At 35.6% G+C, this 13646-nt stretch overlaps 1 protein-coding gene across 2 annotated transcripts in view; it reads right to left on the bottom strand.

The window, feature by feature from the left end:
* Nucleotides 1-13646, bottom strand: part of CFH (complement factor H) — a 115063-nt gene that overhangs the window by 65656 nt on the left and 35761 nt on the right. For both annotated transcript variants that reach the window (XM_021668014.2, XM_064370894.1), the window contains exons 7-9: nucleotides 8287-8460; nucleotides 3878-4072; nucleotides 3281-3457 (exon numbers count right to left, since the gene is read on the bottom strand). In XM_021668014.2, coding sequence (XP_021523689.2) covers nucleotides 3281-3457; nucleotides 3878-4072; nucleotides 8287-8460 — 546 coding nt within the window. The remainder of the gene's footprint in view (nucleotides 1-3280; nucleotides 3458-3877; nucleotides 4073-8286; nucleotides 8461-13646) is intronic.

Genomic DNA, 13646 nt, shown 5'->3' with positions numbered 1-13646 from the left:
TCATCATCACTGATTTTTAGAGAAATGCAAATCAAAACCACATTGAGATACCACCTCACACCAATTAGAATGGTGATCATTAAAAAATCTGGAGACAACAGATGCTGGAGAGGATGTGGAGAAATAAGAACACTTTTACACTGTTGATGGGAGTGTAAACTAGTTCAACCATTGTGGAAGACAGTGTGGCGCTTCCTTAAAGACCTAGAAATAGAAATTCCATTTGACCCAGCAATCCCATTACTGGGTATATATCCAAAGGATTATAAATAAAGACACATGCACACATATGTTCATAGTGGCACTGTTTACAATAGCAAAGACCTGGAACCAACCCAAATGTCCATCAATGATAGACTGGACAGGGATAATGTGGCACATATACACCATGGAATACTATCCAGCCATAAAAAACAATGAGTTTGTGTCTTCTCTAGGGACATGGACGAATCTGAAAACCGTAATCCTCTTCAAACTTCTATTATAAAGACACATGCACACATATTTTCATAGTGGCACTGTTTACAATAGCAAAGACCTGGAACCAACCCAAATGTCCATCGATGATAGACTGGACAGGGATAATGTGGCACATATACACCATGGAATACTATCCGGCCATAAAAAACGATGAGTTTGTGTCTTTTGTAGGGACATGGACAAATCTGGAAACCATAACTGATACAAGAACAGAAAAGCAAACACTGCATGTTCTCACTCATAGGTGGGTGTTGAACAATGAGAACACATGGACACAGGGAGGGAAGCATCACACACTGGAGTCTGTTGAGAGGGCCAAAGGAGGAAAGTGGGGGGGTGGGGCACTCAGGGAGGCATAACATGGGAAGAAGTGCCATATGTAGGTGACGGGGGGATGGAGGCAGCAAACCACATTGCCATGTGTGTACCTATGCAACAATCCTACATGATCTGCACATGTACCCCAGAACCTAAAGTACAATTAAAAAAATAAAAAATAAATAAACAAAATAAAAAAGAAAGAAAACGTGGCACATATACACCATGGAATACTATGCAGCCATAAAAAATGATGAGTTCATGTCCTTTTTAGAGATATGGATGAATCTAGAAACCATCATTCTCAACAAACCGACACAAGAACAGAAAACCAAACACCACGTTTTCACTCATAGGCAGGTGATGAACAATGAGAATACTTGGGCACAGGGAAGGGAACAACACTCACTGGGCTAGGTGGGGAGGTGCAGTGGAGGGGTGGAGAGGGACAGCGGGGGCGAGGCAGATGGGGAGGGATAACACTGGGAGAAACGCCTGATGTAGGTAACTGTGGGCGGGGAGGATGTGGCATGTATGTACTTATGCACCAATCCTGCAGGATGCAGGATGTGCACATGTACCCCAGAGCCCAAAGTACAATTAAAAAATAATAATAATAATAATAATAAAATTAAATTAAAAATACAAATAAAAAAATTCTCTTTAAAAAAATAGTGCGAATAAAATATTCAGAATAGTTGTCGTGTGTGTGTGTATACACACATTGTACAAACTATACAATATAACACATACTGTATGATAAGAGTACTATAAAAATTGTTAGGGAAATGTTGAGTTTCCCATGTTTTATTAAAAGTGAAAAATACATTTTTAAAAAGTGAAATATAGCTATTATCATGAATACAATCAACACAAAATAATTAAAAAACATAAAAAGTAAAGATAATATATAACTTTCTAGAATAAAGAATAGTATAATGGCTCTGTGTTTTTGAAGAAGTATTCCTCTAAATAGAGACAAAAAACATTCATCATGAGAAAAGATTTACAATTACTTAGTAAAATGAGCAACTTATGTTCATAATGCATAAAACAGAAAAAGAAAAACACTAGTCACAAAAAAGAATGCATTTTCATTAAATATAATTAAAAGAGATTTTATATTCAGAATTAGATGAGTTCAACTAATACATATCAAAACTCCATATATTCTAAATCCAATTAGTAACAAAAGAAATTTGATATTACACTACAAAGTATTTACACGACAATGCTATAAAATTTTATAGACACTCAATTTGTAAATATTAAAATGTGACATCACCACTCATTAACAACACATAAAACAAGAAGGAACTGTTGATCTAAATGCATATTTGAATAAACACTATAGGAAACCTTCTAGAGTAGAATATGCACAATATCCCAGAAAACCCATTTGTACTTACATATACTAGAGAAAGTCAAATAGATCTACTGTAAAAATGTCATCACACTGCTTGAATATCTGAATGACATTATTGGCTATCATCGTATTTACTTTCTATTTTAAACTATAATTGTATAATTATTTTGAGTCAAATGATTGATTCCAATGTACATATTAATGTTGATATAGGAGTTAAGAAAAAATTATTTAGGCAGGTAATGAGAGTACAGGTGTCCTTGGTAAAGTTTTCCTTTTAATAAAAATCAGCCCCCAAATCATTTTCTTTTCTGTCAAAGAGGAGCCTGTAAAATCGAGCCGCAATCACAGACTAGCAAGCTGGAGGCTTGCAAGAGTGAATGCCAGCAGTTGTGCCAATAGGAAAAGGCGACCTGGGACTAGGCATGTTCCAATGGCAGCTCCATCCTCCCTTCTCTTTGCCAGCCAGTCATGTGTACAGTAAGGAACAGGCAACATGGCGCTGGCCAGGCAAAGAACCATTTGCATAATAAGATGAGGGTGGGGCTGCCAGCTTCTGGCACATTATGTAAATGTCACATTTACATGTCCAATCTTTGGGCCCTATGTAAATCAGACGCTGCCTCCTCAAGCCTGTTTATAAAATCCAGAGCACTCCACCAGGGGCAGGAATTCACCTTTGGGTGCCCCTTTCTCACAAGAGAGAGAGCTGTTCTCTTTTCTCTTTCTTTTGCCTATTAAACCTGCACTCCTAAACTCACTCCTTGTGCATGTCTGTGTCCTTAATCTTCTTGGTGTGAGATGAACCTCGGGTATTTACCCCATACAGTGATGCCGCTCCAATGTGACTTAATTTAACCAACAAGTATTGATTCAAACATTTTTACTGTATTCTTGACTAATGCCTATTAATAAAAGCATTTATTTTGCTATGTATTTATCAAGAAATTTGTGTATTCATTTATACACAATTGAAAAAAATAAAACTAAATAGATCTGTTGGCAAAAGAAGTTGGCGTAAGCGTTTTTCCACAGTTAATGCAGAAGAGTCTTAGAATGCCATCTACATTACTTAGAAACACATGAACATGCTGGGATCTCAAGCAGTGTACTTACGGACACGGATGCATCTGGGATTAAGAGACCAGCCATTCTCTGTACATGTAACTGTGGTCTGCTCATTTGAAAGACCATAGCCAGAATGGCAGGGAACTTCTACAGAGTTACCCTGTATAAAATTTCTTCCAGAATGTGTATCATATCCATTTCTCAAATAAGGAAAATAACATTGTCCTAAAGACCAAAACAATGATAAATAAATAAATAAATGAGAAACATAAATTTGCTCAAAATAGTATATTAAAATTATTTCTATGATATTTAAGATTGCATAAACATCAAAAAATAATGTATGACTTAAGATGAACTAACGTTACAAAGGTTTGTACAAAAAGAAATATCAATATTAAATATTATTTGTTATAATTAAAATATGTATAAATAAATTATATAGATATTATCAAAAAGTCTCTACTTGTGATTTTCAAGAGGAACTCCTCATAATAGGAAAGATCTCTTTTGGTCATTTTCTTGAGCAACTCTTTTCTTGGCCCTATTTCTGTTACATAAGACAAGTTATAATCACTTATGTGCTCTCCTCTCTCCACTCTTTGGAAGTTTTATGCACATATTGCTGTAAAGAGGTTTACTTACTGAGGCATGGGATTGCTGGAGACCACCCATCTTGTGTGCATTGAATGTAACCCCTGGAACTTCCTGAAGGAGTCACAAAATTTGAATCACAGTAATAGGAGTAATATTGTCCTACAGCTACGGGAAAGTATACTCTATGGATAATTTCATAATATAGACGTCCATGTTTAATATCTGGATAATCACAAGGTTTCACTTGCAATAAAAAAAAAACAAAAAAAGTATAAATAATTTTTACTGTAATAATCATATTAGAGATAATTTTTTTATTACTGAATTATATTCTCTTCTTAGCATAATTACACATTCCATTAGGGTTTTTAGGTCAAAACAAACGATAGAACTCAGATGACTGAGAAATGTGACGAGAAAGTCTTTGTTAATGAAGATGCAATTATGTCTTGTGGATCACATGATGCGTAAATTTGTATGAAGTCTCTCCAGAAAGAAAAATATACAGACCTGTTTAATGTATTCCCCTTGAGTACACATATCCTACCCTTGGCTAATTAAATGAGCTTTTTCGTTGAGAAATATGACAATATTACCACTTAGCTTATATATTTTCTTTTCTTTTCTATTCTTATCAGTAAGCAAAGGTCTGAATTTTCTTCTCAGAACCACTCAATGTAAGGAGGTAGTATTTTGAGGGATTTAAGGTTTTCAGTTGTTTTAGATTTAATTCATGGGCTGGACAGGGTGGTTCATGCCTCCCAAATTCCAGCACTTTGGGAGGCTAAGGCAGGAAGATCACTTGAGGTCAGGAGTTTGAGACCAGCCTGGCCAACCTGGTGAAACCCTGTCTCTACTAAAAATATAAAAAAAATTAGCCAGGCCTGGTGGTGTGCCCCTGTAACTCCAGCTATTTAGGAGGCAGAGGCAAGAGAATCACTTGAACCCGTGAGGCAGAGGTTGCAGTGAATCAGGTTTGTGCCATTGCACTCCAGCCTGAGTGACAGAGTGAGACTCCATCTCTAAAAATAAAAATAAATAGACAGACAGACAGACAGACAGACAGATAGATTCAGTAGGCTCTTTCCTATTTACTAAAGACAATGTAAAAATATAGAGGAACACAAAAATTTTTCTTTGATAATACCACACAGAAAAATAACAGTTAATTCATGCCGCAAACAATTCACTAAGCCAAATTTTCCAGTCTTTATTTAACCAGAGAAATAGACTAGGAATATTTTTTAATATCCAAATAGTTAAGATTATAATAAACTTTTTAGTTTATTCCTAATTTCAATTGGAGAGCAAAATAATTTTAATGTCATAAAATATTTTAAGTCAGGTACAATATAATTACATTTTACCAAGTTTTTATATATTAATTTTGACAAATACATTTGAGTGCTATCTTCTTTATTATATTAACAGGTTTATATGTTTTTCAGAAAATTTTCTCTTTTTGTAAGATTATGTATAGATTATCTAGTACTTTCAATAACAAAGTGGTTTTTTTCTATGAAATATGATTTTATTTCAATAAATCTTATGCAACAGGTTAAAAAGAATTTCAATACATACATACACACACAAATAAGTATTCTTTTTCATCTCCATCTTTCTTAAATTCAGTGATTTATTTATTTTCTTTGGCATTTGATTAGAGAAATTTTCATGTTGTTTCTACAAACATTTATTATATGGATTATAAGCCAAATCATTGTATATCATAAATATCTTTCTCTAACAAAGACTAGTGAATGATACTTCTTTAGTATAGTTTCTTGGTCTACAATCCATATATCTTATAATTGATAGATTTTTCCCTATTTATTTCAAGCTTCCAGTTTACTTTCATTGTTTCATTGAAATGTTCCATACTACAATTAAAATGTTAACTTAGTCTATTTCTTTTAGGGAACATTCTACATTTTTCCCCACCACTTTTTAAAGACTTTGAATATTTTCTATTTACCATTGGATTTTACAAATTTTATCATGATGTCAAGACATTTTTATTTAACAATAATTCTGCATTGGGAAAGCTTGGGTCTTGGATTTGCAGGAATGGTGTCTTAAGAACTCAACTGAATTTCACATTAAATGGCAGAGCAGAGATTTGAAAGCTTGTGGTTGATTTCAAAACAAGTATGAGTTTCCATCTTATTACAGTATTTTACAGAATGTCATAAAATAAAATTGTTCACTGAGATTTCTTTGCAAAAGGAACAAAAAGGAGGCATAATTATAAACATATATCATTGCCACAGGCTTGAGCTACTTAGCTATTTTCTAATTTTGGCACATTTACATCTGTTTGTATCCTTTCTACAAAGTGGTTCCTTGAAGCAAATATCAGAACCTACAGAGGGTCTCATGAGCACTGAGAATAGAAGGACTTCAGACAGCTTATTCTACTTCTTACACTTCTACAAATGTGTTTTTTGGTCTCGTAGCATTTATGGTGTTTCCATCATAGCGGCTCAAACAGGTCTTAACATTTATTAAAATATTCACTAATTTTTATAACTGCTGCTAATATATCCATACTATAATTTATTTGACCCAATCCTAGGATCTTAGAGTCAACATTGTTAAATTTCATCTTATTAGATTCAGCTTAGCACATAAGATTCTCTTTGAACGCTGAATCTGCCCTAATGCAGATTCATTACTATCATCCTCTGTATCATCCAATCGTGACTTTGTACTGTTTCCCCCAAGTCATTAAACTTTTCAATGAAGCAAGTGAGTAATGAAGCAGGCCTGAGACTAAAGTCCTACATCTGATAATCAGATAAGGTTATTAAATGAAATAACAAACTGATAAACCATGTAACTGGTCAGCTTCTCTATCTTGTCTATGAGAACTCCAGATGGTTCATTGTTAAATATTAATAATTGAAATCCAGATATAGTTGGGTCTCAGATGGTCCAGATACATTTGGACTGAACTACATTGTCATAAGCAAACCACAAAATCATTAAATATTTTCCTTATAATTCTTATGCACATTGAAATCTGTTTCATACTGAAAATAGCTTTCTCTCTTAGGGACTGGAATTGTGCTGGGAATTAAAATTGAAGTCATTGACCAATCATCTGTATCATTATATTTTTCTTTCATGGACTATATAGTTTAAGTGTGGTACATCTTGACTATGTACTCCTAGATAGAAAGAAAAGAAATTTGATTGTAGACATAGAAAAACTTTTAAAATGGGCCAAGGGGCATCCCAGAAATAAAATGCTCTGTTGACTTGAGGGGTATTTTGCTACATGTGATGGTTTTAGGAAATTACCTTTAACACTAAGAAATGACTAAGACTTGGAGTCCTTCAACACTCCTCCCTCCAATCAGTGGTGCCTAATTTCTCTCCCCTTGAGTGTCTGCTGAACTTAGTGTCTCACTGCTAAAGAATAGACAGGGCTGAAGTTAGCAGTAGATGAGCAGAAGGTTGATGCGGTTTGGCTCTGTGTCCCCACACAAATCTCACATTGACTTGCAATTCCCAGTGGTGAGGGAGGCACCTGATGGGATGTGATTGGATCATTGGGGTGGGTCTCTGCTCTTTCATGATAGTGAGTTCTCATGAGGCCTGGTTGTTTAAAAGTTTGTAGCACTTCCCCCTTTGCTCTTTCTCCTGCTCTTCCATGGTAAGATGTGCTTGCTCTCCCTTCACCCAACCATGATTGTAAGTTTCCTCAGGCCTCCCAGCCATGCCTCCTGTACAGGCTGTGGAACTGTGAGTTGATTAAATTTCTTTTCTTCATAGTTATCCAGTCTCAGGTAGTTCTTTCTAGTAGTGTGAGAACAGACTAATACATGGTATTGTGGCTTCCTCTACTCTGTCTCAGAGTAGTAGCACTGGAGAAAGCTGCCATTTCATTAACTCATGGAAAGGCCTATGTGGTAAGGACCTGAGGCTTCCTGACAACAACCATGGGTGTCAGTAATGTTAGAAGTAGATCCTCCTGCCCAGTCAAGCCTTCTGATCACTGTAGCCTGGGCCGTCATCCTGATTGCAACACAAGAACACAATCTGATTCTCAACTACCCATCTAAGCCATTTTCAGATTCCTCACCCACAGTAACTGTAAGATAATAAAGGTCTGTTGTTTTAAGCAAATACATTTTTGCAGAATTTTGTTACAATGCAACAAATAACTAATATAGTATGTGTTAGGTGACATTATTTTTATCTAATGTTTTAATTCAGATATTGGAAGAATTTTATTAATTAGACAAACATACATTAGTAAACACACATACACATTTAATTTTGAGTGCCAAAAAATTGAGTTTTGGAAACTTTGAAAACTAAAGAATACTTCCAACAGCCTTACTTTATATACACAATAAGACAAATATTTGGTTTTATTGAGTCCCCATTTTTTATGTGTTTAAAAGAAATTTCAGAATTAAGAAATGGGTCAAGATATGAATGGAACTTACAGGTACATCTTGGAGCAGGTATCCAGCCAGTACTTGTGCATTTTACCTTTTTTCCCCGGGTTGTAGGATAAAAACCACTTACACACCCATATGTGATTTCATCTCCAGCTCTGTGTTTAGTCCTTAAAGGTGTGTAGAAACCATTTGGAATATAAGGAGTTTTACATGTTTTTTCTGAAAAGAAAAGGATGTGTGGTTAATGCAGAAATAAATATCCATTAAAATTCATCATTTATATAAACATTCAAAAGTAGGTGTTACAAGAACAGAAAACCAAACACTGCATGTTCTCATTCATAGGCGGGTGTTGAACAATGAGAACACATGGGCCCAGGGAGGGGAACGTCACACACTGTGGTCTGTTGTGGGGTGGGGGCCCAAGGGAGGGACAGTGGGATGTGAGGAGGTTGGGGAGGGATAACTGGGGAGAAATGCCTGATGTAAGTGACGGTGGGATGGAGACAGCAAACCACCATGGCATATGTGTACCTATGTAACAATCCTGCAAGATCTGCACATGTACCCCAGAATTTAAAGCACAATTTTTAAAAAAGATAAATTTGTGCAATTATGTAGCTATTTAACCACAAATATAATTAAGATATATGTCTATCTTCAGCTTGTATAGGCATTGGTAAGCCCTCTTCCAGAATGTAGTACCAACTTACACAACCAGCAGTATATGAGGGATTATTTATTATCTAATTGTCTTTATTTTTCAAACCCTACAGTGTAAACTTTGTGGTCAGAGGCCTTTAATTTCATTCACCACAGTATTTGCAATTTTTAATTAAATAAACAAATTTGAAAAAAAAAAGGTGTTATTTGTTCTTAACAAAGCAAAAAATGGCATTAAAATGAAGAAATCATAGTATCCTTTCTTGTATACCAGTTATTTTTCCCTTCACTATATTCTCATCTGATGTATTTGTCCTTCCTGGTGTCTTAACCCCTTCTTCTCCAAAGTCATCCCATACTCATGATTTTCCATAACTGGCAATGATCTCATCATATATAACTTCAATTACTACTTCTGCTTTATACTTCCTTGGTGTCTGTGGTTCTCATAAGGACTGTTTACAACTATTCAGGGTTTCTTTCTTCTGGACAATGGATAGGACTTCACAACCCTTCCTCTTTGAAGTGGCCACGTGATTGTGTAGGACACTGTAGTAAAAGTGGAAGTAATATCTTTCACTTTAGAGAGGAAGTTTTAACAGCCATAGTGTGAATTTTTATGTTCTCTGATCCACAGACATCATGATCAAAGAAGAACATGAAAAGATGATGTTTCTCTCACTGATTCTTACAATTAATACAATGAGTAGAGTCTCTTCTGATCTACATTGAAAGTGAACATGAATGAAAATAAACTTTAGTCTCAATATCTTAAATATTAAGATAATGAAATATTGCAATACAATTTTCTTATTATAATAAGATAAAATAGCACAGGGTTTGTGTAAGGCTGGTTGCCTCACCGGGAGCTTGGACGCACACCCCCCCTTTTCTTCTCCAAGAGCTCAGACACGTTCACCCCCTCGCACAGCCTAGCCTTCCCTTAAAAAACCCTGCCAGTATACAAACGAAGTCTTGTAACTCTAGCCAATAGCAGTCAAGTCTTGTATGCAAACGAAGTCTTGTAACTCTAGCCAATAGCAGTCAGGTCTTACATGCAAACAAAGTCTTGTAACTCTAGCCAATAGCAGTCGAGTCCTGTATGCAAACAAAGGCTTGTAACCCTACCCAATAGCAGTCTTGTCTTGCCCACACCCTGCTCTCCCACAACCAATCAAACACCTCCACTCCCTATAAAACCCCACGTCTGAGAGGAGTCCATGAGACTTCTCCGGCCCCTCCTGTTGGACTGCAGAACCTCGCCCAGGAGCCAAATAAATCCTTCACATTGGATCTTCTTGTGCTGGCCTCAGTTTCTTCCTTTTAAAACTCAGCAAGAACCCAACAAATCTTACAGTTTGGAAAATGTTTTCTTTCTTTTTTTTTTTTTTTGAGATGAAGTTTTGCTCTTGTTGCCCGGGCTGGAGTGCAATGGGACAATATAGGCTCACTTACCGTAATCTCCACCTCCTGGGTTCAAGTGATTCTCCTGCCCCAGCCTCCCAAGTAGGTAGGATTACAGGCATGTGCCACCAAGCCTGGCTAAGTTTGTATTTTTAGTAAAGACAGGGTCTCTCCATGTTGGTCAGGCTGGTCTTGAACTCCTGACCTCAGGTGATCCTCCCACCTAGGCCTCCCAAAGTGCTGGGATTACAGGCCTGAGCCACCACACCTGGCCGGAAAATATTTTCTGTAAAGGGCCAGATAAAAGGTCTCTGCTGCAGCAGCTCAACTCTGCCATTATAGCACAAAAGTAGTGATAAAACAATACACAAACAAATGAACATGGCTGTCTTTCAATAAAACTTTGTTTACACAAAGGGGGCAAGTTATATTTTACCTGCATCCCATCGTTTGCAATCCTTTGCCCTGTCTGTCCTGATTTATAAAGCACCTTCTCATTCCTTTCCATTAACTCTGCTATATCTCAATATTGGATCCATTTGCAATATTCCTTTTTAAATAAAATGCTATGCATTTTAAGTATTGCAGAAAAGTTATATTACCACTTATATTGGGGTCATACTTTATTTTGGACTAAAAAGCTGTGGTGAACATTCAGCATTGTGGAAATCCATTTATATACCCCTAATTTATTTACTAATTGATTTCCCATAGTAAATGATTCATAGTCTCCTCACTTCTCTCCAGCCACCTAAAACAATTGCTCCTTCATCAACAGATAATAAGTCTTCATTCACACAAAACAATTGAGACCACCAGTAGTGAGTTCCCTATATTTCCTTCCAGCATTCCTCAACATTAGCTGTATCTAGACTGATTTAAGTCTTTTGTTTAGTTTTCAATGGCAAGGTGTTTCTTTCAAATTCAGGTTAACTTCAATTTTTTCATTTTCTCCTATATCTTAAACCATTGTTTATTCCTTCCTTCTTTCTTACCTATCAGTCATGGTCTTATTGATATGCAACTTTCTCCAATTTTAAGTCCCTGCTCTCAACCCTTTGTTCAAGTTTAGCAAATGTACTATGCTTCTTCTCCCCTTCAAAACCAAAATCCTTAAAATACCATTTTATAATTGCTACCTCCACTTTCCCATCTCTCATTTATTCTTCAGCTCACTACCACCTGGTTTCTGACACCTCTATTTTGTTGCCATTGCTCTGATAAAGGCTACCGATGAGCTCCAATGTTCAAATTCAGGAACACTTTACATTTAACATATTCCAGTCACTGGTATGTCTTATGGACTTCTTAATTATTTATTGAACTTAACAGATAAAACTGTAATATTTGATTTCACTGATCACAGACTTTTTGATGTTCTCCATTGCCTTATATTATTTGTTCTCCTCCTTCTCTTTGTCTAAGTGATGCTTTTCTTTTATATTTTATTATTTTCCTTTATTTTATATTTTTGGCTGACTTCTCTTCTACTTAACTTTTAGGCCCTGCCTACTTGTCACATTTCATCTCCTACCATTTTTCTACATCTTCTCTATGCTACCACCACTGTGAAATTCTATTTATTTATTTATTTAATTTTTTTGAGACAGAGTCTCGCTCTGTCACTCAGGCTAGAGTGCAGTGGCACGATCTCAGTTCTGCAACCTCCTCCTCCTGGGTTCAATCTCCTCTCCTGCCTCAGTCTCCAGAATAGCTGGGACTATAGGCGTGTGCCACCACAACCGGTTAATTTTTGTATTTTGAATAGAGATGGGGTTTCACCATGTTGGCCAGTCTGGCCTTGAACATCTGACCTTAAGTGATCCACCTGCTTCAGTCTCCCAAAGTGCTAGGATTACAGGTGTGAGCCACCACGCCCAGCCTCCACTCTGACATCCTGTCTGGCCTTCACACACTCCAAGCTTATTCCTGTAATTTGCACTTGCTATTTCTTGTTTCTAAAGTGATTCTGCCCTAGATCTTCATGTTGATTTTTATCACTACCTTCGAATTTCTTCTTGAAGCCCATTCATAGGTATTGTATGAATGGTCCCTTACAGTTTGTTTTACATGAATATTTGTCCTTGATTTTGATGTTTTCCTTTTCACATTCTCTGTGTGAATAAAGATAGATACTTTCAAGATAAAAGCTACCATCATGATGCTAATAACGTTTTCAGTGAGGTTCAAGTCCATATATGCCAATTGCAGCTTCGCACTAGGCAGGCCATGTGTAAAATTCAAAAGTATATGCAATTTATTATGTGACAAACTAAATCATCATACTTTTCTCAAAATATGCTTTTCTTTTTTTGCTCAATATCTTAATTTGTGAAAGAACCCTCATGACAGAAACCTGCAAATTTCCCCCACATTGCTTTCTCATCACTTGTATATTTAGTCAAACACAAAATTTTATAAAGTTTTAATTATTCATTATGTATTTCCTCCTCTCAATACTATAATTCCACTGTGTCCATTCAACTCTTAAGTTTATACTCTACTCTGTCAGAATAAGCTTTAATATATTTCTATAGCTAACAGGATAATATATTTACATTAGCAATAATTACATTAGAAACAATATGTGACTTAATATACAAGTTTTAAAGTTTTACTATTTTAAAATTTTACTATTTTAAGTAAAATACGTCTTCAGTGTTTGATGTTGACACTAACTTCAAATGAGCCTTAAATGTGTTCCTTTTGTCTTTGTTTTTTCTCTGTTTATTCTGCTCGATCATATTTTCATACACTCATTAAAGTTCAGTTTATATATCTTCAATTATTTTTCCTTATGGTATAGCTCAATTTAATAGTAGTTTTTGAAGTCAAAAGCTATGAGATACAAAAAATAAGAGTTTAAGAAATCAATAAAATAACAATGGGATAATTTTGTTAATTAAGAATAGAAGGATTTCTGGAGATTATGCTCAAGTAGTAGACATAAATCCCATGATAAACCTTAATTTCTTACACTCACAATCTTTTTTAGAATAAATGATGTTATTAAAACATTCCTTGAACCTGTACCTCTATCCAAAACAATATTTGAGACTATCCATATTTTTCTAGTATTAGAAACAACCATTAGTCATTTGAAGTTAGAATACTAATTCAAGGTTAGCACTGTATGTTTTGAACCAATAGAAAATCCAATCTGTACAGGGAAGAGATAGATCTGGATTGAAGAAAGCTTTCATTTAGCAGGTCTTGGTACCTTTGATTGTTTCTGTAAATGACTTTCCATCACAGATTGTCCCTTTGGACACAGAGACTAAAGTTTTGACAATTCACCTTCAAATCAGTCCTCCGACATGTATATACCAGATTGAAGA

The sequence above is a fragment of the Aotus nancymaae genome, unplaced genomic scaffold, assembly GCF_030222135.1.
Source record: "Aotus nancymaae isolate 86718 unplaced genomic scaffold, 86718_ANA_hifiasm-v0.15.2.pri h1tg000108l, whole genome shotgun sequence".
Classification (NCBI taxonomy): Eukaryota; Metazoa; Chordata; class Mammalia; order Primates; family Aotidae; genus Aotus; species Aotus nancymaae.
Note: the sequence above shows the minus strand (reverse complement) of the source record. Positions and strands in the feature narration are given on the sequence as shown.